The sequence below is a fragment of the Nomascus leucogenys genome, chromosome 15, assembly GCF_006542625.1.
Source record: "Nomascus leucogenys isolate Asia chromosome 15, Asia_NLE_v1, whole genome shotgun sequence".
Classification (NCBI taxonomy): Eukaryota; Metazoa; Chordata; class Mammalia; order Primates; family Hylobatidae; genus Nomascus; species Nomascus leucogenys.
The window spans coordinates 105,695,145-105,721,352 of record NC_044395.1 but is presented as its reverse complement, the minus strand read 5'-3'; the positions used below and the strand labels follow the sequence as shown (position 1 = coordinate 105,721,352).

The 26,208-nt window shown below is 45.0% G+C and overlaps 2 protein-coding genes across 3 annotated transcripts in view; both read left to right on the top strand.

Moving 5' to 3' along the window:
* LOC115838561 (E3 ubiquitin-protein ligase RNF169-like) overlaps positions 1 to 26,208 on the top strand; it is a 178,687-nt gene that overhangs the window by 56,966 nt on the left and 95,513 nt on the right. The gene's annotated exons all lie outside the window — the stretch shown is intronic.
* The window catches only part of CRY2 (cryptochrome circadian regulator 2), a 37,143-nt gene continuing 28,686 nt past the window's right edge, over positions 17,752 to 26,208 (top strand). Inside the window, exon 1 of one of the 2 annotated variants that reach the window (XM_030794556.1) lies at positions 17,752 to 18,051. In XM_030794556.1, the coding sequence (XP_030650416.1) occupies positions 17,774 to 18,051 (278 nt within the window). In that variant the 5' untranslated portion in view covers positions 17,752 to 17,773. The other variant, XM_030794557.1, reaches the window with a different exon arrangement.

Genomic DNA, 26,208 nt, shown 5'->3' with positions numbered 1-26,208 from the left:
AATAAAAAAAAGAGTAAGAACCATTTTAGCCCGCAACAGTTTGGGGAGAGCCTTGGGGAATTCTTTGATACCTCAGGATCTGCCAAGCTTTGCTGTACATTGAACCAGCTTGCCAGAGTCACCATGGGCCATGCATCCAGCCTGCTGAACCCCCTTCCTCTAATGGCATCTTCGCTTACTCTTCCCGGGGAAGGCCAATGCACTTTCTGTAAGGTGCCCTGCGTGATCAGAGCCTGCTAGAAAAAGTTGTCTCGGGTGTCGAACAGGTGTCCTTCCTCCTCCCAGGTGAGGCGGGCTCGGCCTCTGCTGTGTTTCTTTGCCTGGCTGGCTGGGATGCTTACACCATGGTGGGGGCCCAATAATGGTAGCTTTTATAGGCCTGGGGTTCTTGGCATCAGTTTTGCCTCTTTTCACTTTTTATCTTTTGGTGCCTTTATCAGTTTAGACTCCAGAGAGCTCAACTTGAAGGGCATAAACCAGGAGTCAGCAAACTTTTTCTGTGAAAGGGTAGATAGTAGCTGCTTTTGATTCTGTGAGCTGTGCAACTTTATAAGTCGCAACTCTGTCTTTGAAGCTCAAAGCCGTAGATCAGATGTAAACAAATGAGCAGGGCTGTGTTCTAATACAATTTCGCTTATAAAACAGGTGATGATGGATGAACCTTGTAAGTATTATGCTGAATGAAGAAGGCAGGTTCAAAAGACCACATATTGTCTGATTCCATTTACAGGAAATGTCCAGAATTGGCAAATCTCTATAGACAGAAAATAGATCCCTGGCTGCCTAGAGCTGGGGGTGGGAGGTGAGGGAAAATCTTCTAAAATTAGATGGTGGTGGTGGTTGCACAACTCTGTGACTATAATAAAAAGCATTGAATTGTACACTTAACTGGGTGCATTTTTTTGGTACGTAAATGATATCTCAATAAAGCTGTTTAAAAAGAAGGGTATACCGATGTTCATAGCAGCCCTATTCACAACAGCCAAAAGGTGGAAACAAGTATCTGTCAATGGATGAATGGATAAACAAAACTTGATGTAGACATACAATGGAATATTATTCAGCATACAGTGGAATGAAGTATTGATAAAGGCTACAGCACGGATGATCCTTGAAAACATGGGCTAAAATGAGAGGCCAGACACAGAAGGACTAATATTGTGTGATTCCACTTATATGAGGTTCCCAGAATAGGAAAATTGATAAAGACGAAAATAGAATAGAGGTAACTGAGATCTTGGGGCAGGGGGAATGGGGAGTTATTGTTTCATGGGTACAGAGTTTCTATTTGGGATAACGTACAAGTTCTGGAAATGGATAGTGGTGATTTTTGCATAACATTGAATGTACTTAATGCCTCTGCATTGTATACTTAAAAATGGTCAGGCCAGGTGCGGTGGCTGTAATCCCAACACTTCGGGAGGCTGAGATGGGAGGATTGCTTGAGTCCAGGAGTTTGAGACCAGCCTGAGCAACACAGCGAAGCCCCATCTCTCCAAAAGAAAAAAAAAATACAAAAATTAGCCAGGCATGGTGGCACACACTTGTGGTCCCAGTTACACAGCTGTGACCCAGCTACACTACTTTTACAACAGGAGGCTGAGGCAGGAGGATGGCTTGGGCCCAAGAAGTTGAGGCTGCAGTGAGCCATGATCACACTGCTGTACTCCAGCCTGTCTGACAGAGCAAGACCTTGTCAAAAAAAAAAAAAAGATTAACATGGTAAATTTTATGCTATGTGTGTATTTTACCACAATTTTTAAAAACTGAAGAAAATGAAACAGGATGGAGGTGAGGCAGGGGCAGAACATCAGGGTGGCTGATGCACACAGAAAGCAAAGTGGAGCACGGCAGGAGGAAACTAACAAGGTGGATGGAGGCAGCTTATGCAGGGCCGCATGGATGGAAAGGAATGGGCAGATTCCAAAAAGATCCAGATCAGGGAGCCAGGACCAGGACACTGCATGGATCCTCAAATGAGGAGGCCAGTAGAAGAGGACAAAAATGACCAGCAGCATCCCCACCACACCACCCCTACTGTGCCTACCTGCAGTCAAGGCTGTCCCCCACGCTGTCTTGTCCGGAGCATGTGAACTGTCCCACCCACCCCCCCACACAGACACCCCAGCATCCAGCAGGGCCTGCGCACAGTGAGCACCAAGAAATGTTTGTTTCTTAAACAACAAGAACAAAAAGAGCAAATGAGCACATCTCACTCTATTGTGTAATTGTGCTGGGATTACTTAAGATTTTTCTTTTTTAATTATTACTATCATTATTATTTAATTTTGAGACGGAGTTTCACTCTTGTTGCCCAGGCTGGAGGGCAATGGCACAATCTCAGCTCACAGCAACCTCCACCTCCCGGGTTCAAGTGATTCTCTTGCCTCAGCCTCCCTAGCAGCTGGGATTACAGGCATGCGCCACCACATCCAGCTAATTTTGTATTTTTAGTACAGACGGGGTTTCACCATGTTGATCAGGCTAGTCTGGAACTCCTGACCTCAGGTGATCTGTCCACCTCGGCCTCCCAAAGTGCTGGGATTACAGGCATGAGCCACCGCGTCCAGCCAAGATTTTTATTTTCTGATCGGCTTTTCTGTGGACTTGCCAACTTGTTTAAAATGAACTTACACTACTTTTACAACTGGAAAAACAAATTCCATTACACAAATAAATAGAAACCCAGATGAAACTGTTGGACCTACTCTTTTCGGGATTCTTGGGCCCATTTCTGCTCAAAGCCTACCCCCGCCCTCTCTGCTCATTTGGGATCTGCTGGTTTGACTTGGCCCCTTAACCCTTGGCCCATCCTGTTCCTCCATTTCCATCCCCCACCACATCAGGTCCTCCTGTCTGGGTCAGATTTTTTGGATCAACCCACATGATCGCTCCCTCAATCTCCGAGGCATTTACCTCCAGCTCAGTAGTTCTCAACTAGGGGCGATTTGGCACTCTCTGGAGACATGTGGCTGTTACAGCTGGAGAGTTGCTATGGAATCTGGTGGGTAGGGGCCAGGAATGCTGCTAAACATCCTACAGTGCTCAGGACAGCCGCCACAGCAAAGGACTGTCTGGTCCAAAATAACAAGATTGAGAAAAACATACCTGAGCCAGTAACGATAATAACGTGATCATCCTGACCGCCATTCAACAAGAACCTTCTATGTGCAAGGCACTGTGTGGTGTGCATTACACAATTTAGCAATCAGAATCCTGGCAACAGCCTTCAGAGGAAGGTAAGATTACTATCTCCATTTTATAGATAAGGAAACTGCAGCTCAGAGAAGGTAAGTAACTTGTCCACGGCCACACAGCAAATATCCGAGCTGGAATTTGAATCCAGGTCTATCTGACTCCAAATCCCATTAAAAGCCCCTAAGGGGCCCTCAAACATACACACACCCCTCTTCCTCCCCTTGAGCTTTAAGAATGGTTACTGTTTTCTTGAGCAACAACCTGTGAAATTTCTGTTTTGAAATTAAACAAGGTTACGTGCCCCTGTTCTGTTGGTTGGAGACCCTCCTCTTGGTTTTGCTTTCTCGTGTTTGCTTTATTTATTTATTTATTTATTTATTTATTTATTTATTTATTTGAGACAGGGTCTTGTTCTGTCACCCAGGTTGGAGTGCAGTGGCACCATCATAGCTCGTTATAGCCTCAAGCTCCTGGCCTCAAGTGATCCTCCCGCCTCAGCCTCCCAAAGTGCCAGGATTACAGGCACAAGCCACCACACCCAGCCTGTTTGTACTTTATTAATATAGACTCCACTATGTAAGCTGGCACCTTGTCTCTCAAGGAGAAACTAAGGGCAGCTTTTCTGAATGGTGGAAGTGAGTAAGGGCTCAGTCCCAGGCGATCTAAGCATAGCCTCCTGTGAACCCAGAAAATCTGAGGCCGGTCTCAGTTAATTTGGAAAGTTTACTCTGTCAAGATTGAAGACATGCCCGTGACACAGCCTCAGGAAGTCTTGACAACAGATGCCCAACGTGGGCAGGGCACAGCTTGGTTTTATACATTTTAGGGAGACATGAGACGTCAATCAATATATGTAAGAAGTACATGGGTTCAGTCTGGAAAGACAGGAAGACTTGAAGCAGGGGAGGGGGCTTTCAGGTCACAGATAGGTGACACACAAATTATTACATTCTTTTGAGTTTCTGATTAGCCTTTCCAAAGGGGACAATCAGATATGCATCTATCTCAGTGAGCAGAGGGGTGACTTTGAATAGAATGGGAGGCAGGTTTCCAGCTGGAGTTTTGCTTAGTGATTTTGGGGGCCCAGTATATTTTTCTTTCACATCTCCCGTTCCCTCCCACCAGCCCTTGACTCCATGATCTGATGGCCACAGCTGGAAAGGAACATCCCATCTACTCACAGTCAGCTGTGGTGAAGATAAGAAAGCACTCACATGCCCATTTATTTGGCCCTTTGTTCGAGGTTACCAGGTCAGGTTGCCAGGCAGGAGGCCAGGCCCAACTTTACTCTATGTCTCCTCCTCCCGTGCTGTTGGACAAATAGCGCAAGCCCCAGTAAGACTTAACAAAAGGATGCTACTAACTACTTCCTGCCTCCAGCGAAAACCTGTGTGTGGCTTTAAGAGCTTAGGTCCCACAGGTCCAGCTTCCTCAATTCCTAGAACCAGCAGAACATTCTCAGAAGGCTTCTAGGGCAACCTCCAGAGAACCACTATTCTTCACAGGAGCTGGGTAGCCAGGGGCTGTCTCTGTGCAGAAACCAGGGCACTACAGGGAAACCCTTGGGGGCCGCTCTCTGGAGCTAACACAGCCAGAGAAGGCAGAAACAAATGGGGGGATTCTGAGCTTACTATGCCAGATCCACCCAGAGCCACCACCTTTTCTTCTTAAACTTCTAAATTAAAGTGTAGCATATATACAAACAAAAGAATGAACTATAAAAGAATATAGCCTGGTCAGGCACGGTGGCTCATGTCTGTAATCCCAGCACTTTGGGAGGCCAAGGTGGGTGGATCACAAGGTCAGGAGTTTGAGACCAGCCTGGCCAAAATAGTGAAACCCCGTATCTACTAAAAATACCAAAAAAAAAAAAAAAAAATTAGCCAGGCGTGGTGGCAGGTGCCTGTAATCCCAGCTACTCGGGAGGCTGAGGCAGGAGAATGGCTTGAACCCAGGAGGCAGAGGTTGCGGTGAGCCGAGATTGCACCATTGCACTCCAGCCTGGGCGACAGAGCAAGACTCTGTCTCAATAAAAAAAAAAAAAAATACAGCTCAGTGGGTTACCATAAAATGAACACATCACACAGAACATTATCAACACCCTAAAATCTCCCCTGGGAGCCTCCACACTATCCCATCCTTCCTATTCAATGGTAACCACAATCCTGATGTCCGATGTCTAATACCATAGATTAGTTTTTATTGATTGTTGTTGTTGTTTTTAATTTATGAGCTCAGAATATTTTAAATATGGACACCAATAGACTAAATTTTTTTTTTTTTTTTTGAAACGGAGCTTCGCCCTTTCACTCAGGCTGGAGTGAAGTGGCACGACTCTGCTCACTGCAACCTCCGCCCCTGGCAGTTTCAAGTGATTCTCCTGCCACAGCCTCCTGAGTATCTGGGATTACAGGTGTGCACCACCATGCCCAGCTAATTTTTGTATTTTTAGTAGAGACGGGGTTTCGCCATGTTGGTCAAGCTGGTCTCGAACTGCTGACCTCAGGTGATCCGCCCACCTCTGCCTCCCAAAGTGCTAAGATTAGAGGCGTGAGCCACCCCGCCTGGCCAGGTTAATTTATTTAAAACATTGTACACACTAAACCAAGGTACATAATTCAGGTAAACAAAAGACCCCATAACATCAGTGAAAAACTTCATTCAAAGTTGATGTAAATGATATATTTAGACTTTAGAATTTCTGAGTGGACAAAACCATACAACTACATGGAAACTGAACAACCTGCTCCCAAATGACTACTGGGTAAATAACGAAATTAAGGAAGAAACAAAGATGTTCTTTGAAACCAATGAGAACAAAGACACAACGTACAAGAATCTCTGGGACACATTTAAAGCAATGTGTAGAGGGAAATTCACTAAATGCACACAAAAGAAAGCAGGAAAGATATAAAATCAACACCCTAACATCACAATTAAAAGAACTAGAGAAGCAAGAGGAAACACATTCAAAAGCTAGCAGAAGGCAAGAAATAAGATCAGAGCAGAACTGAAGGAAATAGAGACACAACAAATCCTTCAAAAAATCAATGAATCCAGTAGCTGGTTTTTTGAAAAGATCAACAAAATAGACCACTAGCCAGACTAATAAAGAAGAAAAGAGAGAAGAATCAAGTAGACTCAATAGAAAATGATAAAGGGGATATCACCACCGATCCCACAGAAATACAAACTGCCATTAGAGAATACTATAAACACTTCTACGCAAATAAACTAGAAAATCTAGAAGAAATGGATAAATTCCTCGACACATACACCCTCCCAAGACTAAACCAGAAAGAAGTCGAATCCCTGAATAGACCAATAACAAGTTCTGAAATTGAGGCAGTGATTAATAGCCTACCAACAAAAAAAAGTCCAGGACCGGATGGATTTTTAGTCAAATTCTATCAGAGGTACAAAGAGGAGCTGGTACCATTCCTTCTGAAACTATTACAAACAATAGAAAAAGAGGGAATTCTCTCTAAGACATTTTATGAGGCCAGCATCATCCTGATACCAAAACCTGGCAGAGACATAACAAAAAAAAAGAAAATTTCAGGCCAATATCCCTGACAAACATCGATGCGAACATTTATCCTAAAAAAAATACTGGCAAACCGAATCCAGCAGCACATCAAAATGCTTATCAACTACAATCAAGTCAGCTTCATTCCTGGGTTGCAAGGCTGGTTCAACATATGCTAATCAATAAAGATAATCCATCATAAACAGAACCAATGACAAAAACCACATGATTATCTCAATAGATGCAGAAAAGGCCTTTGACAAAATTCAACAGCCCTTCATGCTAAAAACTCTCAATAAACTAGGTATTGATGGAACGTATCTCAAAATAATAACCGCTATTTATGACAAATCCACAGCCAATATCATACTGAATGTGCAAAAACTGGAAGCATTCCCTTTGAAAACCGGCACAAGGCAAGCATGCCCTCTCTCATCACTCCTATTCAACATAGTATTGGAAGTTCTGGCCAGGGCAATCAGGCAAGAGAAAGAAATAAAAGGTATTCAATTAGGAAAAGAGGAAGTAAAATTATCTCTGTTTGCAGATGACATGATTGTATATTTAGAAAACCCCATCATCTCAGCCCAGAATCTCCTGAAGCTGATAAGCAACTTCAGCAAAGTCTCAGGATACAAAATCAATGTGCAAAAATCACAAGCATTCCTATATACCAATAACAAACAGAGAGCCAAATCATGAGTGAACTCCCATTCACAATTGCTACAAAGAGAATAAAATACCTAGGATTACAACTTACAAGGGATGTGAAGGACCTCTTCAAGGAGAACTACAAACCACTGCTCAAGGAAATAAAAGAGGACACAAACAAATGGAAAAACGTTCCATGCTCATGGATAGGAAGAATCAATATCGTGAAAATGGCCATACTGCCCAAAGCAATTTATAGATTCAATGCTATCCCCATCAAGCTTCCATCGACTTTCTTCACAGAATTGGAAAAAACTACTTTAAATTTCATATGGAACCAAAAAAGAGCCTGCATAGCCAAGACAATCCTAAACAAAAAGAACAAAGCTGGAGACATCATGCTACCTGACTGCAAACTATACGACAAGGCTATAGTAACAAAAACAGCATGGGACTGGTACCAAAACAGATATATGGACCCACTGAACAGAACAGAGGCCTCAGAAATAACACCACACATCTACAACCATCTGATCTTTGACAAACCTGACAAAAACAAGCAATGGGGAAAGAATTCCCTATTTAATAACTGGTAATGGGAAAACTGGCTAGCCATAAGCAGAAAGCTGAAACTGGATCCCTTCCTTATACAAAAATTAACTCAAGATGGATTAAAGACTTAAATGTAAGACATAAAACTATAAAAACCCTAGAAGAAAATCTAGGCAATACCATTCAGGACATAGGCATGGACAAAGACTTCATGACCAAAACACCAACAGCAATGGCAACAAAAGCCAAAATAGACAAATGGGATCTAATTAAACTAAAGAGCTTCTGCACAGCACGATAAATTATCATCAGAGTGAACAGGCAACCTACAGTATGGGAGAAAATTTTTGCAATCTATCTATCTGACAAAGGGCTAATATCCAGAATCTACAAAGAGCTTAAACAAATTTACAAAAAAAAAAATAATAAACAACCCCATTAAAAATTGGGTGAAGGATATGAACAGACACTTCTCAAAAAAAAAAAAAGACATTTATGCAGCCAACAAACATATGAAAAAAAAGCTCATCATCACTGGTCATTAGAGAAATGGAAATCAAAACCACATTGAGATACCATCTCACGCCAGTTAGAATGGCGATCTTTAAAAAGGAAGCAACAGATGCTGGAGAGGATGTGGAGAAATAGGAACGCTTTTACACTGTTGTTGGGAGTGTAAATTAGTTCAACCATTGTGGAAGACAATGTGGCGATTCCTCAAGGATCTAGAACTAGAAATATCATTTGACCCAGGAATCCCATTACTGGGTATATACCCAAAGGATTATAAATCATTCTACTCTAAAGACACACGCACGAATATGTTTATTGCGGCATTTTTCACAATAGCAAAGACTTGGAACCATCCCAAATGCCCATCAAAGATAGACTGGATAAAGAAAATGTGGCACATGTCACCAGGAACACAATGCAGCCATAAAAAAGGATGAGTTTATGTCCTTTGCAGGGACATGGATGAAGCTGGAAACCATCATTCTCAGCAAACTAACACAAGAACAGAAAACCAAACACCACATGTTCTCACTCATAAGTGGGAGTTGAACAATGAGAACACATGGACACGGGGAGGGGAACATCACAACCAGGGCCTGTCAGGGAGTGGGGGCTGGGGAGGGGTACCATTAGGAGAAATACCTAATGTAGATGACAAGTTGATGGGTGCAGCAAACCACCATGGCACGTGTATACCTACGTAACAAACCTGCACGTTCTGCACATGTACCCCAGAACTTAAAGTATAATAAAAAAACAATAGAATTTCTGAGTGGAATACTTGTCTTTTAAAAGTCCTGACTGAGATGGTGGCTCATGCCTGTAATCCTAGCACTTTGGGAGGCTGAAGTGGGCATTTCACTTGAGCTCTGGAGTTTGAGAACAGCCTGGACAGCATGGAGAAATCCCATCTCTATGAAAAAATGCAAACACTAGCAGGGTGTGGTGGCACGTGCCTGCAGGCCTAGCTACTTGCGAGGCTGAGGAGGGTGGATGGCTTGAGCGTGGAAGGTTGAGGCTGTGGTGAGCCATGACAGGTATAGTCCAGCCTGGGTGACAGAGCAAGACCTTGCCTTTTTTTAGTTTATTTGTTTGTTTTTGAGACCAAGTCTCACTTTGTTGCCCAGGCTGGAGTGCAGTGGTGTGATCTTGGCTCACTGCAACCTCTGCCTCTTGGGTGCAAGTGATTCTCATGCCTCAGCCTCCCGAGTAGCTAAGACTACAGGCATGAGCCATCATGCCTGGCTAATTTTTATTTTTTTGTAGAGACGGGGGTTTCACCATTTTGGCCAGGCTGGTCTCGAACTCCTGACCTCAGGTGATCCACCCGCCTCAGCCTCCCAAAGTGCTGGGATTACAGGCATGAGCCACTGCACCTGGCCTGAGACCTTGTCTTAAAAAAATAATAATAAAAGTCCTGTTCTGGTTCTGAGGCTTATTTTATTTTTTATTTATATTAATAACAGTCTATACGTTTTTAAATAATATCTTTGTTAAAATAATTCGCATAACATACAATTCACCTATTAAAAGTAAGCACACTTCAGTGGTTTTTAGTATGTTCACAGAGTTGTACAACCATCATCACAATCAATTTTAGAACATTTTCATCATCCCATTCGTGTTTACTCCTCATTTTCCTCACCCCCAGCCCTACTAGCCCTAGAAAATCAATTTCTGTCTCTATGGATTTGCCTATTCTGGACATTTCATATAAATGGAATTCTATAATACAATATGTGGTATTTTGTAACTGGCTTCTATCACTTAATATAATGTTTTCAAGGTTCATCAGTGTTGGTATGTGTATCAACACAACACCCCCCCCTTTTTTTTTTTTTTTTTTTTTGAGATAGGGTCTTACTTTTGTCACCCAGGCTGGAGTATAATGGCACAATCTCGGCTCACTGCAGCCTCCACCTCCTGGGTTCAAGCGATTCTCCTGACTCAGCCTCCCCAATAGCTGGGATTACAGGCGCCCGCCACCATGCCCGGCTAAGTTTTGTATTTTTAGTAGAGGCTGGGTTTCGCCATGTTGGCCAGGCTGGTCTCGAAATTCTGACCTGGCGATCTGCCCACCTCGGCCTCCCAAAGTGCTGGGATTACAGGCGTGAGCCACCACGCTCGGCCAACACTCCCTTTTTATTGCCAAATGATATTCCATAGCATGGAGAGACAACGTTTTATTTACCCATTCATCAGAAGATAGTCATTTGGATTGTTTCTACTTCTTTGGCTATTCACACATTAGTTTTGTCTGATGGCGAACTTTATGTAGTGCATATATACATATTGTGTTTGTCTGTCCTCAACACCACTATAAAGAACTGCCTGGGAGTGGGTAATTTATAAAGAAAAGAGGTTTAACTGACTCACAGTTCCACACGCTGTACAGGAGGCAGGGCTGGGGAAGCCTCAGGAAACTTAACAGTCATGGCGGAAAGGCGAATGGGAAGCAAGTACATTTTCACATGGGTGCAGGAGAGAGAGAGAACGAAGGAGGAAGTGCTACACACTTTTAAACAACCAGATCTTGGGCCGGGCACGGCGGCTCACGCCTGTAATCCCAGCACTTTGGGAGGCTGAGGCGGGTGGATCACGAGGTCAGGAGATCGAGACCATCCTGGTTAACACGGTGAAACTCCGTTTCCACTAAAAACACAAAAAATTAGGCGGGCGTGGTGTTGGGCACCTATAGTCCCGAGGCAGGAGGATGGCGGGCGTGAACCTGGGAGGCGGAGCTTGCAGTGAGCCGAGATTGCACCACTGCACTCCAGCCTGGGCAGCAAAGCGAGACTCGGTCTCAGTAAAAAAAAAACAAAAAACAAAACAAACAAACAAACCAGATCTTGTGAGAACTCACCATCACGAGAACCGCAAGGGGGAAATCCGCCCCCATGATCCAATCACCTCCCACCAGGTCCCTCCAACACTGAAGATAATAATTCAACAGGAGATTTGAGTGGGGCCAGGCACAGTGGCTCACGCTTGTAATCCCAGCACTTTGGGAGGCCGAGGCGGGCGGATCACGAGGTCAGGAGATCGAGACCACGGTGAAACCCCGTCTCTACTGAAAAAAAAAAAAAAAAAAAAAAAAAATACAAAAAATTAGCCGGGCGTGGTGGCGGGCGCCTGTAGTCCCAGCTACTCGGAGAGGCTGAGGCAGGAGAATGGCGTGAACCCAGGAGGTGGAGCCGAGATTGTGCCACTGCACTCCAGCCTGGGCGACAGAGCGAGAGACTCTGTCTCAAAAAAAAAAAAAAAAGAGATTTGAGTGGGGACACAGAGCCAAACCATATCACTTATATAAATATTTTCTTTGTTTCTGACTTCTTTCACCTGATATTAAGTTTGTGAGAATCACCCATGTTACTGCTGCCTGTAACTGTAGGTTTTTTGTATGGTATTCCTAAGTTTGAATACAGCACAATTTTTTAGCTATTCTTTGTCTAATGGACATTTGAGTTATCCCTGATTTATTATTATTACTAATAATACTGCTATGAACATTCTTGCACATGTCTTTTGGTGCACATGTGCATGGATTTCTGTTAAGTATATGCCAGGAGTGAAACCGCTGGGTCATAGAATATATCGTTCATGATTTGTAAGGTATTTGGCTTTTCGAATTTAATATATAACAGACACTTTTTTTAAGTGGTTGTATCAATTTACACTCCCAACAGCAGGGTATTTTAATTGCTCACATCCTCCCAAACACTTAGTTTTATCAATCCGTTTAACTTTATTCATTCTTGTGGGCCTATAGTGGTACCTCACTGTGGTTTTAATTTGTAGCTCCCTAATGAGCTAATGAAGGTGAGTACCTTTTCATGTGTTCACTGCCCACTTAAATATCCATCCTTTGGGGCGGGGGTGTGTGGAAAGTGTCGCAGGTAGCCACTGTCTAGGGCCAGTGTTGTGCAGGCAGTAAAAAGAATTTACCAGGACAGCTGTAGGTAAAGAAAGTTAGATTTATTAGAGAAAGTATGAAAAGACATTGCAAGGGTGCAATGGGCAGGTCAGCAAGAGAGGAGCTGACTACAAAGAGACAAAGGCTTGCTGGGGATTTTATAGGATGGTGCTTGTGCTGTGTACTGAAGAGGGCTTTGTGCAGTGCTGATAACGCCAAGGTTGCAGTGAGCTAACTTGCATTTTTCTATCGGCCAAGGGACTGGTGATAGCTGGGCACAGGAAGATTGTGAGTTATTTGCACAGGAGGGCTATGTGTCCTGGACCAGGAAGAAAGGCAGACTTACAGTTTATCTGCTTTTTCTTTTTGCTTTCCTTCAACCCCGCCAGTCTGACTCCTTTTGCCTAATTAGGACTCCACAGAAAGTGCCTATTCAAGTCTCTGGCCTAGTTTCAAATTGGGTTGCCTATCTTTTTTTATTATTATGATTTCTAAGGGCTGTTGACATATTCTGGATTTGAGCTCTTTAAGAATTATAAATATTATGTAAGTATCTTTTCTCATTCTACGGTTTGCCTTTTCACTCTCTGAATAATGTTTTTTGATTAACAGTTCCTAATTTTAACACAGTCCAACTTATCATTTTCTTTAATGGTTAGTGCTTTTCATGTCTTTTTCAAGAAATGTTTGTCTTCCCCCAAGGTTGCAAAGATATTCTCCAATACACTCTTCTTAAAGCTTTATTGTTTTGCTCCTCACATTAAGCATATAATCTACCTGGAATTGATTTGTACGTTGTGAGATGGAGTCAAGTTTCACTTTTTTACAATGGAATATCTGATTGACCCATTACTTTCCCCACTTCTTTACGGAGACATCTTTGTCGTGAATAAAATGTCCAGATTCATGTGGACCTGTTTCTGGATTCTCAATTCTGACTCATTAGTCTATTCACCTTTCCCTAATTTCATACTGTACTTTTATTATAAGTATCATCATCTCCATTTTACAAATCAGGAAACTAAGGCACAGAGAGGTTAAGTAGCTTGCCCAATTAAGTAATTTGCTAGTTAATGTCAGATCTGGAAATGGAACCCAGGGAGTTTAGTTTTACGGTCTGTGCTCTCAATAAGCTTTACTGCTTCTCAAGCTCAACAGTTCCAAGAACAAACATTTTACGTCACTACATCAAAGTAGGCTTTGCGTGAAGCCTTGGGAACAAGGATGCCACCGCTGCACCCTGGATTGGTCCTGGTGTTCCCCGCCCAGCCGCAAACCGAACCGCCGCTGTCCCAGTCCTACCACTAGAGCGCGCGGGTAACTTAAACTCACCGGGGACGTCCCTCCCGCCACGCCTGGTTACCTTTCAGCCAATCATCAAATATTTACCCAAAGCGCAGTTCAGAGCCAAAGTAGAAAGTTGTCTAATCCAGTCTCCATGCAGGACATTAACAAAAAGAGACAAAACAGGACTGATCCATCTGCGTAAATATCTTCCAGGGAGAAAGACGCCACTCAGTTCCTGGCTAATTCATCTCATCCTTAAAGCACCTTATCCTAAGAAGTCTCTCCAATCTTTCACTCTTCCTAGTGTAAACCAGGTTGTTTGGCATCCTCATGACAACCACTCTTTGGAGGTACTTTTTACAAGGTGTACACTAGAATGCATTATTATGAGGTCAAAAATTAGCTCTTATTTCTCTCGAAGAGACAATAGTACCCCCATTACATTTCACTTCCTTAGCAATGTACAGGTTTCTTTGATCTCTCTCCAATTTCTCTGTGTCCCTTTTAAAGTGTAAAAACCCAAAGTGGACTTTGCACTCTAGTATACTATCTAGTGTCAGATTTACTTTCCGATTCTTTTTTTTTTTTTTTCCGGAGTCTCACTTCGTCACTCAGACTGGAGTGTGGTGGCGTGATCTTGGTTCACTGCAACCTCCACCTCCCGGGTTCAAGTGATTCTGCTGCCTCAGCCTTCTGAGTAACTGGGATTACAGGCACGCGCCACCACACCTGGCTATATTTTGTATTTTTAGTAGAGACGGGGCTTCACCATGTTGGCCAATCAACCCCTGACCTCAAATGATCCTCCTGCCTCGGCCTCCCAAAGTGCTGGGATTACAGGCGTGAGCCACCACACCCAGCCTACTTCACGATTCTTGAATGTTACACTGTTAATATACTGAAGCAATATGCAATTATTCTATGAAGTATTAATAGTTCATCTCTGTCAACCTGACAACACAAACCACAAAAAAACACAAAAATAATGATGCAGCAATATACAACACGCTTAATATTTTAAGTTTTAAAAAAGCTGGGCCGGGTGCAATGGCTCATGCCTATAATCCCAGCACTTTGGGAGCCCAAAGAGGGAGGATCGATTGAGGCTAGTAGTTGATTGCTTCAAGACCAGCCTGGGCAACATAGCAAGACCCCCGTTTTTACCAAGAAAAAAAATGTTTTTTAAATTAGCCGGGCGTGGTGGTGTGTGCCTGTAGTCCTAGCTAGTCAGGAGGCTGAGGCAGGAGGATCCCTTGAGCCCAGGAGTTTGAAACTGTATTGAGCTAGGTCACAGCACTGCACTTCAGCTTGGGTGACAGAACAAGACCCTGTCTCAAAAAAAAAAAAAAGAAAAAAAAAGGACAGGCTGGGCACGGTCAATGGCTCACACCTGTAATCCCAGCACTTTGAGAGGCCAAGGCAGGTGGATCACCTGAGGTCAGGAGTTCAAGACCAGCCTGACCAATATGGTGAAACCCTGACTATGCTAAAAATACAAAAATTAGCCCAGCGTGGTGGCAGCCACCTATAATCCCAGCTACTTGGGAGGCTGAGGCATAAGAATTGCATGAGCCCAGGAGGCGGAGGTTGCAGTGAGCTGAGATCACGCCACTGCACTCCAGCCTGGGTGACACAGCGAGACTCCATCTCAAAAAAAAAAAAAAAAAAAAAACCCAGGGAGCACCGAACCTCTGCTTTGATTAAAGTTTTAAAACTTAGATGTTTGTGGACAAAGTCTAGAAGGCAACATGAAGATAAGAAATAATTGATTTGTTAGGTTTTTGGGAACTGAGGTTGATTACTTGTTTTTTCATTATTGGCAAAATTTCAAGGACTTTTAAAAAATTAGTAAAATATTTTATGTAGTCAGCAACTTATGGAGCCCACATTACATATAAGACCCAGGGCTGAGCATTACAAGGAAGACAAAACCAGACACAGGTCCTGCTGTTGAGAATAACAGTAAGCTGACACAGTACAAATGCTTACTATATCTGAAGTGCTATTATCACCCTATTGCAAAGATCAAGAAAGTGAGGAACAGAGAGGTTAACTAGCTTATCCAAGGTCACAGAGAATAAAAGCAGAACTAGAATTTGAAGTCAGCAAGTCCAATGTGCGAAGCCTCGGGTTTAACCATTACACCACACTGCCTCTCGTGATAGCTTAATAAGAGAGAGAGGGGAGGGGAAGGGAGGGGAGGGGAGGGGAGGGAAGTGACTTCTGATCATTCAGCAAATGTTTTTTGAGCACCTACTATATGTTAGGTACCAGAGTACCAGCTGAGAAGACACTGAAAAGTAAGACAAGCACAGTCCCTGCCTCACAGGGCTCACAGAATACAGATATAGCATTATGGGAATTTAGAGGAGAAAAAGGGAAGAGGATGCATCTCTGAGGTTAAGGGAGAACCACCTCCTTACACTCTGTTTCATTCCTAGCAAAGCACCAACCTTGTGGAGAGAAGAGGGGATAGGAGAGGGGGAACACAAAACCTTAAAATAAAAGTAATGAAAGGTTGCATCGATTTATTCAGCAAGCATTTGGAAAGGAAATTCAAAAATAAGGAAAGGGTCAGGTAAGGGGACTAGGATAAACCTTTAAGAGCCTGCCAATATGAGACTCTAGTTCAATTTTTACTCAAATAATCCTTGAGTGTTAGGTGCCAAGCCCTGAGCTAGACTTCGGACATACAACTGTAAATAAGCCACAGCCCCTGCTCTCCAGGAGTTTATACTTTAATGGGGCAGAAAGACATTTGAGCAAGAAGTTCCAGTATCGTATGCCAAGACAAGTGACCAAAAAGAAGCACAGAATAAGATGGGGCACTATTCAGGTTGGGATCAGACTGCTGGAACAGCTTGTGAAAAGGCCTGGAAATGACAGAGAATGCCTAGGATTGCAGTGACACTGGTTTACAGAGTGGTGCCAACTAATGCTACTAAATTGCAGACTAAATTTCTAAATGCTTTCATCACTCTGTCCCAGGTCCAGGAAGGGTTCCAAGCACGGGCTCAACCTAGGGCCAAGTTGAAACAGACTGTTTTCTACCTGATAACCACAAAGCTGCAGCTTGACTAAGCCATCTTAGCCCTCCCCAACACCTTGTTGCTGGTGTTTATAGCTTCTCTTGCCATTTAGTCAGTCGATCAGCAAGCCCTGTGCTAGAGACTCCAGGGGAATAAGAGGGTTCCACCTGGCGTCCCAGAAGAATGGGAACAGTGTCCTCCACATCTCTGAACCCCACCCAGAATCCAGTACAGTGCTTTGCACACACTGGATCTACTAAACAGACTAAAAGAACATAAATTCATCTGATGGCATAATTACGATCTCAATTCAAGTCCCCCACATTCCCAGTCCTTACTCCCAGATCCTCTACTGCTGCATATTAGGGCACTCCTTCCCCATCCTTAGACTCTGCCACTTGGGATTACCAAGGATCTTCGCACAAAGAGAAGTATAGCTTCGTGGATAAAAGCAGAAATTTTGAAATCAGAATAATCTGGGTGAAATCCTCTTACTAGCTTTATGATATTGAGTAAGTCACTCAACCTGCGGCACCCTCCGTTTTCTTCATCTGTAAAACGAAAACAACAGCAGCTTTTTCAGTGGGGTTGGCTAAATGAATGTAACTGGGCCGAGTTGAGAATAGTAAATGAGACCGTCTACGTAAGGAGATGATCATGTCTCTTGCCATATAAAGTGCACTTAATAAATGGCAGCTGTAGTAGAATGATGTAGATGGTGATGGTGACGATGTTGGTGATAATAGGAAGGTCAGCGGTCAGTCTTGCAAGTCACTGGCTGTAGTCACAGTCCCTACCAGCCCAGGCAGCTTCTTCTAGAAGCAGGCCCTGAACAGGACGTGTGTAAGAGATCCGCTGTCCCTCGAGACTTGGCCCACTCCCGGCACTCCGCGGACAGCCCCAGCCTGCGTCACTTGTCCGCATGCCATCTCCATCCGGGCGGACCCACACATGGTGGGAACGTGAGGGGGCGGGGCCTGTTCCGGCGCCTCTGGGCCAATCGCCGGGCGGGAGGCACTCAGCCAATGGTAGAGGGGCTCTGGGGCCCTGTGGGCGGGGACTAAGGGAGGAGCTGCGGCGTCATAGGTCACTGGGCGGGCTATGGGCGGGGTCCACGTCGCCTACCAGGGCGGAGCGGGGGTGGCCGGAGCAGTCTGGACAGTCATGGCGGCGACTGTGGCGACGGCGGCAGCTGTGGCCCCGGCGCCAGCGCCCGGCACGGACGGCGCCTCTTCAGTGCACTGGTTCCGCAAAGGGCTGCGACTCCACGACAACCCAGCGCTGCTGGCGGCCGTGCGCGGGGCGCGCTGCGTGCGCTGCGTTTACATTCTCGACCCGTGGTTCGCGGCCTCCTCCTCAGTCGGGATCAACCGATGGAGGTGAGGGGACCCGGGGCGGGGTGGCGGGGACGCAGCCAGGACCCTGACCCTGGGGTGACCGGCGAACAGCACGATCCCCCCAATCCCGCCACGGCTGGAAGGCCAGAGGAGAGAAGCCGAGACCGGGGAAGTAATTCGTCATGGTCCTAACGCGCCGGTGGGCCAGGGTTCAGCCTCTGACAAAGCGCGTTCGCACTGTTACCCCTTTGAGCCTCACAGCTGCCTGTGGAACGGAGATCATGATCCTGGTTGTACAAATGAGACCCTTGAGCCCTGGAGACCCAAAGTCGACCTGCCCAAGGACTTGTAGCCAGTGAGTGGCAGAACAGGGGCTCCTGGTCTAGGGCTCTTACAGTCTACTCAGGGAGGGGCGGAAGGGAGATACTGTAGTGTGAGGGCGGGACGGGTTTTTGCTCACATTCTTCAAGTAAACAGCCCATTGCTGGGCTCGGGGAGATCACTCCTAAGCCTCTGGCTCGTTTGAATCCGCCCTACCACCCATCCTGGCTGCCCTGCACCCAGACCGTCCTGCCTCTAGGGGTGTCGTGACCATGGCTTAGCATTAAATAAGGTCTTCTCCCCTATATTATAAATAAAGAAGCCAAAGGCGTCTTTAGGTGGAGTCACTTTGTGTTCAAAGCTCCAGAGAATCCAGGGGATTCTCCAAAATGTTTTAAGACCTGCTCTGGAGCTTTGACCTCGATAGAAAAATTTAAAAGAATCCAAAGTGTCACCCCGTCATCCTCTTGTCGTGATTTTAGAGGACAGTTGAGCCATTAGAGATGAGACTTTTATGAACTGTTGTGGTAAGGTTAGGGAGCAGGAAAGCCATGATATCAGGGGCTCCTCTGATGACCCCCCAGGAGCTGGAGTCGACATGGTCATGGAAAAAGATGAACAGGTCGTTAATTTTCACTGTAAACAGTATTCAAACTAAAGAGTTTTGAGACATAATGTACCCATCGCTCTTCAGAACACCTAGTGGCAGTCGCTCGGTTTGTTTGCATTGTTCTGGGGAATGTTTGCTTGCGGCCTTGTTGCATCGATGGACAGGGTTATTTCCAGGATACCGTGGCTCTCGGCACACCATTCGTTTCTCTCCAAGGTGTGTGCCCTGCTAAGAGAGTGAGTGCTCCTAGCAGTGGGCCTGTTCAGTGTCCCCTCCTGCCCAGAAGGAACAACTAAAGAGTCCTGTGGAGAGCCTGCCCACAGTTTTCAGGCTGCCTTATTGCTCTGTCTCTGCTCCAGTTTTCTATAGATAGAAGGTTGGGTTTGACAATCATCATCAAATGACCATCCCTAGTGTGGACATTAAGCCAAGCCGCAGACTTTGCCCTGCACCAGTCAGAGCCAGGCAAATGGAATCCGACTACCTTCTTGTTACATTGTCACAGAATTTCTTCTTTTATTGGGTTTTGGGGGACATTGCATAGTACTGCCTACTCTTTTTTGATAGGGGAGATTAAAAATCAACAATAAAATTCCTGTTGATTAAATGCCAGTTTGCTAGGAACCAGGTGTTTATGGATTTTTGTGGGTCATCGTTTTGTGATCGTGCTATCAATCTAGTGAAGGAGAAAAGGAATGTGGCTCAGATGCCTGAGTCAAATCCTGAAGTCAGAGGCTGTGTAGGAATGCAGATATTAATTGATTGCTTAATGAGTGCCTAATATCTGCCAGGTACTGCTCTAGATGTTGCTAGGGATACAGCAGTGAATAAGCAGATGTGTCTGTGCTCCAGAACTCCTGGAGCCTACATTTTATTGAAGGAAGACCAGCAAACAACCATAATTTAGTGAAACGAAGTGCCATCAGAAACATAAGATAAGGGGACAGACTAGAGCAGTGGTTCTCAATCTTGGCTGCTGTGCATTGGAATCCCATAAGGATCTTTAAAAGATACCTAGGCCCCTTCCCCCAATTCTATTTTTTTTTTTTTTTTTTTTTTTGAGACGGAGTTTTGTTCTTGTTGCCCAGGCTAGAGTACAATGGCGCAGTCTGGACTCACTGCAACCTCCGCCTCCCGGGTTCAAGCAATTCTCCCTCCTCAGCCTCCAAGTAGCCAGGATTACAGGTGGCCATCGCCACACCTGGCTAATTTTTTTGTATTTTTTAGTAGATACGGGGTTTCACCATGTTGGCTAGGCTGGTCTCAAACTCCTGACCTCAGGTGATCTGCCCGCCTTGGTCTCCCAAACTGCTGGCATTACAGGGCGTGAGCCACTGTGCCCAGCCCCTTTCCCCCAGTTCTGCTAGAATTGTTCTGGGTTATGGCCTGGGCATTAAGGTTTTGGGGTTTCTTGTTTTGTTTTGTTTTTTATTTATTTATTTTTTGAGACGGGGTCCTGCTCAAGTGACAACCCAAGCTGAAATGCACCGGCATAATCACAGCTCACTGCAGCCTTGACCTCCTGGGCTCAGCGATCCTCCTGCCTCAACCTCCCAAGTAGCTGGGACTGTAGGCATGCACCGCCATGCCTGGCTAATTTTTGTATTTTTTGTAGAGATGGGGTTTCACCATATTCTCCAGGCTGGTCTTGAACTCCTGGGCTTAAGCAGTCACCTGCCTCAACCTCCCAAAGTGCTGTGATTGCAAGTATGAGCCACTGTGTCCAGCCTTGGGCATTAAGGTTTTTAAAGCTCTTATTGCAGCAAAGCTTGAGAAGCACTGGACTAGAGAACCTCAGTCCTGAGACAGGCAACCTAGGAAGTATGTTGCAGTGCATTGGCAGGAAGTCTAATTAATGTTGGCATTCAGAAGAAAGAGATGAAGTAACACAAACAGATTGAATATGATAACTGCTCCTGGGCCTGGAAACAGACACACTCCTACCACCTCCACCATTCTGCTTGCTTCCTGGATCAGTTGAAGGCAGAGCTGCATTCTCTTTTGTGCACAAAGTTGGGGATAGAGGGGAGGGCTGGAGCCAGCCATATCTTGACATGACTGTAGTATGTGTAATCATCCCGTGGTTGTTTCTGGATTCCAAGAGTGGTCTAAGAGAATTGTGCTGCAGCATAACGTCCTACCTCTGCAACTGCTTAAGTTGCCTCTGAGAAGCCTCCCTAGGAAGGGCAAGGGACCATCTGCAAGGAGGGGAGGACCCAAAATCTGTGACTCTGTTTCCCTCCTGATCCTTCTACACTGACTCCCACACAATGTTTTTCTGCAGATGAAATCAGATTAAAATAACTATGAATGGCACTAAGAGTAAAAAAGGACACAGAAACGCAACCAAGAAATACACATATTGATTAGCAAGAAGAAGCCTAGCATACTCCTTGCCTTGGTGATGGTGGGAAGCTTATGGGCTAATTGTAGCTATATGAGCCTCAGGACTTTTTTTTTTCCCAAGTGCTACTTGGCTAAGCCCTTTCGCATTTTCCCCAGCCCCACCTTCCCCAAATTTGCTACATCTAGAAGGAGGTACTGCAGCAAGAAGATAAACAAAAGGAAGATGTGAGCAGTTCCTAGATTTTAAAATGGCCTCTGTGGTTTTTCATTACCTTTCTCTCCCCACTGCACCTTGGGTAGGTGTTAGCAACAATTCCTCTTCCACTTTATTTAAATCATTTTGTCCCTGGCTCTGTGCTGCGCCTCTTTCAGGAGCTTCTGGGACAGAGGGAATTTGTAGAAATAAAATATGTTCCCTCTCAGCCCATTTCTCTCAGAATTGGTAAATGAGGTAAACTGGGAACTTCCCAGGATGCCCCATGAGAACAAGCATGTCTCTCTTCCCAGATGCTGAGAGCTGAACACTGTTGGACTGTTGGGAAGTGGATTGAGAACTATAGTCTACTGGCAGGGAAACAGGAGCTTCTCTGAGCTATTCACATTGGTACCTGAGAGAGGCACTTTACCATTCTGCTGCCAAGGAAATGTTTCTGTTTGCCCAAAGGGGATAAAAACCTTCATCTTTCTCTTTGAAATTAGGAAAGAATAAATATATTTTTAAAATAATAAGAATTTAATATGTAAGTATTTCTAAACATCACTCAGATACTTAGAAATAAATCCCTGCCAGAGATTGTGAGTTTAGGTTATCCTTTTCCATGGGGCTTAAGCTCTCTTAATTACTTAGGAAAAATTAATTTCTATTAATATCCTATGTAGCCATTCTGTGCCAGCCAATGGTATCATCATTGTTGTTAGATAGCCTTGGCTTGAAGCAGCGGAACTTGGTCAAGGACAGCCTGGACCCAAAAGAATTCACTGTTATCCTCTCTCCCCCTATTAACAACAAACAGATAAAATATTCCTCAACACAGGATCAGCCATTCCTAGAGAAGGCCTTCCCTAAATATGAATACTTAATCAAAGGATCTGCTTGTTTTATTCTAAAAGGCTAGCCTTGTAGAGTCCCTGAGTTATAGTGTCCTCTCTGTATTTTTGGAAATCTCAGTCTGGTTTTCTCCAGTTCTGCCTGCCTCTGGCTCCAGAGCACTTACATAATAATGTAATTCAGTTGCACATGTTGTCTAATCCAAAGGTAAGCTTTGCTCTCCCAGGACCATGTGCTCTGAATTTTGGCCATGTGAGCTCAGCTAAGGGTGAAGTGCCAGCCCCCAACACCACCACCTCCAATGCCCAGGCCAGTTTCCTTCAGAGTCCCCTCATTGGAGTAAAGAGAAATTGGAGTAAAGAGGAGGGTTCTAAGGGACCAAGAAGGTCCAAGGTTCTCTCTGGTGAAAGAATGCATATACCTGCCCACTGAGCCTTTGCCCAGTCGCAGCACTGCTCCAAATGTGATGGACAGCTGTCACCTGGCAGGCCTCAAAGGTAGTATCCTAGTGGTGGCTTCTCATTCTCTGCATTCTCTGGCTGCCTGGAGTCTGGAGATACTGGGGACCCTCCTCACATCTCTGCCTATTGCCTCCGTGTGGTGGCTGTCCTGAGCCCTCCCTTCCCGGGGTGACTCGGGAAGGAAGTTAGAAGAAGCAGCGCATTTCTAGCAGGCCAAAGGGGAGGCAGAAATATGGATGCTCAAGAGAGAAAGTTTAGTACAAACAAACTAGAAGCAAAGAAAGGCAACTTGTAACAGAGGCTAGAAGTAAAGTTCAGTTTTCTAGAGTAGTGCTTGTAAAACTTTAATATGCAAATGAATCACCAGGGGATCTTGCTAAAATACAGATTCTAATTTTGGAGGTCTGGGTTAGAGCCTGAGATTCTGCATTTCAACAGACTCCTGGGTGTTTCACAGCCAATGCTGCTGATTGTCAGACCACACTCAGAGGAGGAAAGATCTGGCAGCAGAGGTGTTGCTGGCCTTTGAGTTGACCTGTGGTGCTCCCTAATGGCTGAGCCCTGGGCAGCACAGCCTCAGTGTTCTGTTTGTTGAGAGGCAGTGGCTGGCTAAAATCGAACATGTCAAGCCTGACAGATTGCCTGGGTTTGAACTCTGGCCACTTATTAGGTATATGATGTTGGGCAAGTTCCATAATCTCTCTATGCCTCAGTTCCCTCATCTATAAAATGGGAATGATAATAGTACCTACTTGACTGGGCTGTTTGAGAATTAAATGAGGTAATGTATGTGAAACAAGTAGAATAGTGCCTGTCATTGTAAATGCTTATTAAATGTTAGTCATTGCCATTATTATCATTATTTTTATTTAGTTGCTGGGTTCAGAGTTGGGCCTTCTACCAGCCTCACATCTCTGCTTCCTGCTATAAACATCTCTTGTGAAAGAAGAAAAGGGCTCTCATAGGATTAGTTGTACTTTAGAGATGCTACGAGGAATCTCTCCTTTTAGTAAATGAGGTCTAAAAATAAAGTTCTGTAGAAGGCAGATTGCTACATGTTCTGGAACCTAGATTTCATGTGCATTCCAACCTTATTTATAGCTTCAAATCAAAGTCCTATGCAGCCTGGTGGACTGTGAAGGAAAAGGCCCCCAAAGCGCATGGCAAGGACACTCCTGGGAGCTGCAGGTGGAGGACCTGTGTCCTGGGGTTATGGAGTTTAAATCACTGCTCCTAGCCCTAGGCGTTCTACCTGGCAGGGTCCAGGTTTCAGATGGCATGAGACTATTTGCATGGATCTCTCTTCTTTTCCTTCCAGAAGAGTGGTGAGGCTTGGGGGAGGCCAGCACAAGTGACGCACTTGCAGCTCCCTGTTCCTTTTCTGGAGGTGTCAATTTTTCAAAAACAGAAATTCACAGAGGTGGAGCTTCTGGTTTGCATAAAGCAGCATTCAACCTGTTAGTCTTCCATCCCAACCTCTCAGAGAGTCTTCCTCATGCTCTTTTGCAAACATGATGCTTTGAGCTGAGCCCAGGGCTCAGCTCATGCTAGAATGTGGGTCGGTGGCATTGGCCATAGGAGTGTGTCAAGTTGTGTACGTCAGAGGCAGCAGTGGGGGCTGGTTCTAGTTGGCAGCCTGGGAATAGTCACTGCTTCTGTAAGCCTCCAGTAGTCAGGGAATGTGACTGTGACATGCCATTCCTATTGTTGACAGAGAAGAATGCTGGGGATGGGTAGAGACCCAAGGGGTAGAGAGCAGGTGCCTCAGAGGTATCTGTGACATATGCAGATTGACCTGTGGGTTCCTGAAGAAGAAGATAAGAATGCCAGTGGATTACCTGTAGTCACATTGCTATTAGAGAAAAGGATTCCAAACTCCTGAGGGCCTGCAGAATCTCAGCCCCTGGAGCAGAGTTGGTGTGCAACTAGAAATCTTTAGAAATGGGGCACAGAGCCCGGCACGGAGGCTCACGCCTGTAATCCCAGCACTTTGGATGGCTGTGGAGGGTGGATCACTTGAGGTCAGGAGTTCAAGACCAGCCTGGCCAACATGGTGAAACCCCATCTCTACTAAAAATATTGTTTAAAAAATTAACTGGGTGTGGTGCACATACCTGTAACCCCAGCTACTCGGAAAGCTGAGGCAGGAGAATCGCTTGAACCTGGGATGGGGAGGTTGCAGTGAGCCGAGGTGGCGCCACTGCACTCCAGCCTGGGCGACAGAGCAAGACTGTCTCAAAAAGTAAATAAATAAATAAAAAAGGGCACAGAGAGGAAAATGTGGGTTTCAGAGTGACCGCCCTAGGTTCCTGAATCCCCAGCTTTGTCACTTAACAGCTATGGTCTTAGGCAAATTAATTCACCTCTGAGTGTCTCAGTTTCCTCATCTATAAAATAAGGATGGTACTATTTCCTTCAAAATAGTTGAGAGAATTAAATGCAGAAATGCACTTAAAAAGCATGACATAAACAAAATCCCATTGATAACCTTGGTTGCCTCTGGGGAGGGAGAGAGGGGAGAACCCTTTTTATTGTGTACCACTTTGTCACTGGAATTTTGAGCCACACGAATAGTTTATCTGGTTATAATGTTAATTTAATTTAAAAATAAAATGCTGAAGGCACTCAGCAAATGTTAATTTCCTTTCCCTTTCCCCCGGTGATCCAGGTCTCCTGCTGAAGTTCTTGCCTATCTGCGGTCTTCCCCACCTCCACCCCCACAAAAATGTAAAGATAGCTATTGAGAAGTACCTTTTAAGGCCTTCTCCCTCTTGGGATGAGCACCTGATCACCAGAGCCCTGGAGAAGCCTGGAGAGTGAGCCACCTGCCAAACAAAGCTCTGGGAACTAGGGATCCATTGCAGGCTGTGAGGCTGTGGCAGCAGAAATACACATGGCCCAGAGCATGCATGCAGAAAGCCAAGTAGTCTTTTCCACCAGAGTAAGGAGGATTTTCCCAGCTATGGCAGTCTGGTCCTCTGCTGAGAGGACCTTCATGCTTCATACCACAGTATTGCACTGGCTTTTCAGATGGCTCCCATGTGAGTCTCACAACAACCGTGTGCTGGGCAGATACTTATATCTAGCCCCGGAGACTGCGAGGGAGTAAGTGACTTGCCTCTGATCACACAGAAACACCACACTAGGAACAGCTCACATTTATCTCGTGATGTCTGTGTGCCAGGCACAGTGCTAAATGATTTTCACACATTATTCAATTTTCTTGTCTTAGCAATTTTATGAGGTGGGTACTAAGATCAGCTTCACATTACCGGCGAGAAAACAGGCAAAGAGGTTAGGTTATTGCCTAAAGTCGCACAGCTAGTAAGTGGCAAGGCCAGGGTTTGAAGCAGAGCAGCGCTGATCCACTACCACATCCCTCCTGGGCTGGAACCCGGGCCTCTCCAGTCCTA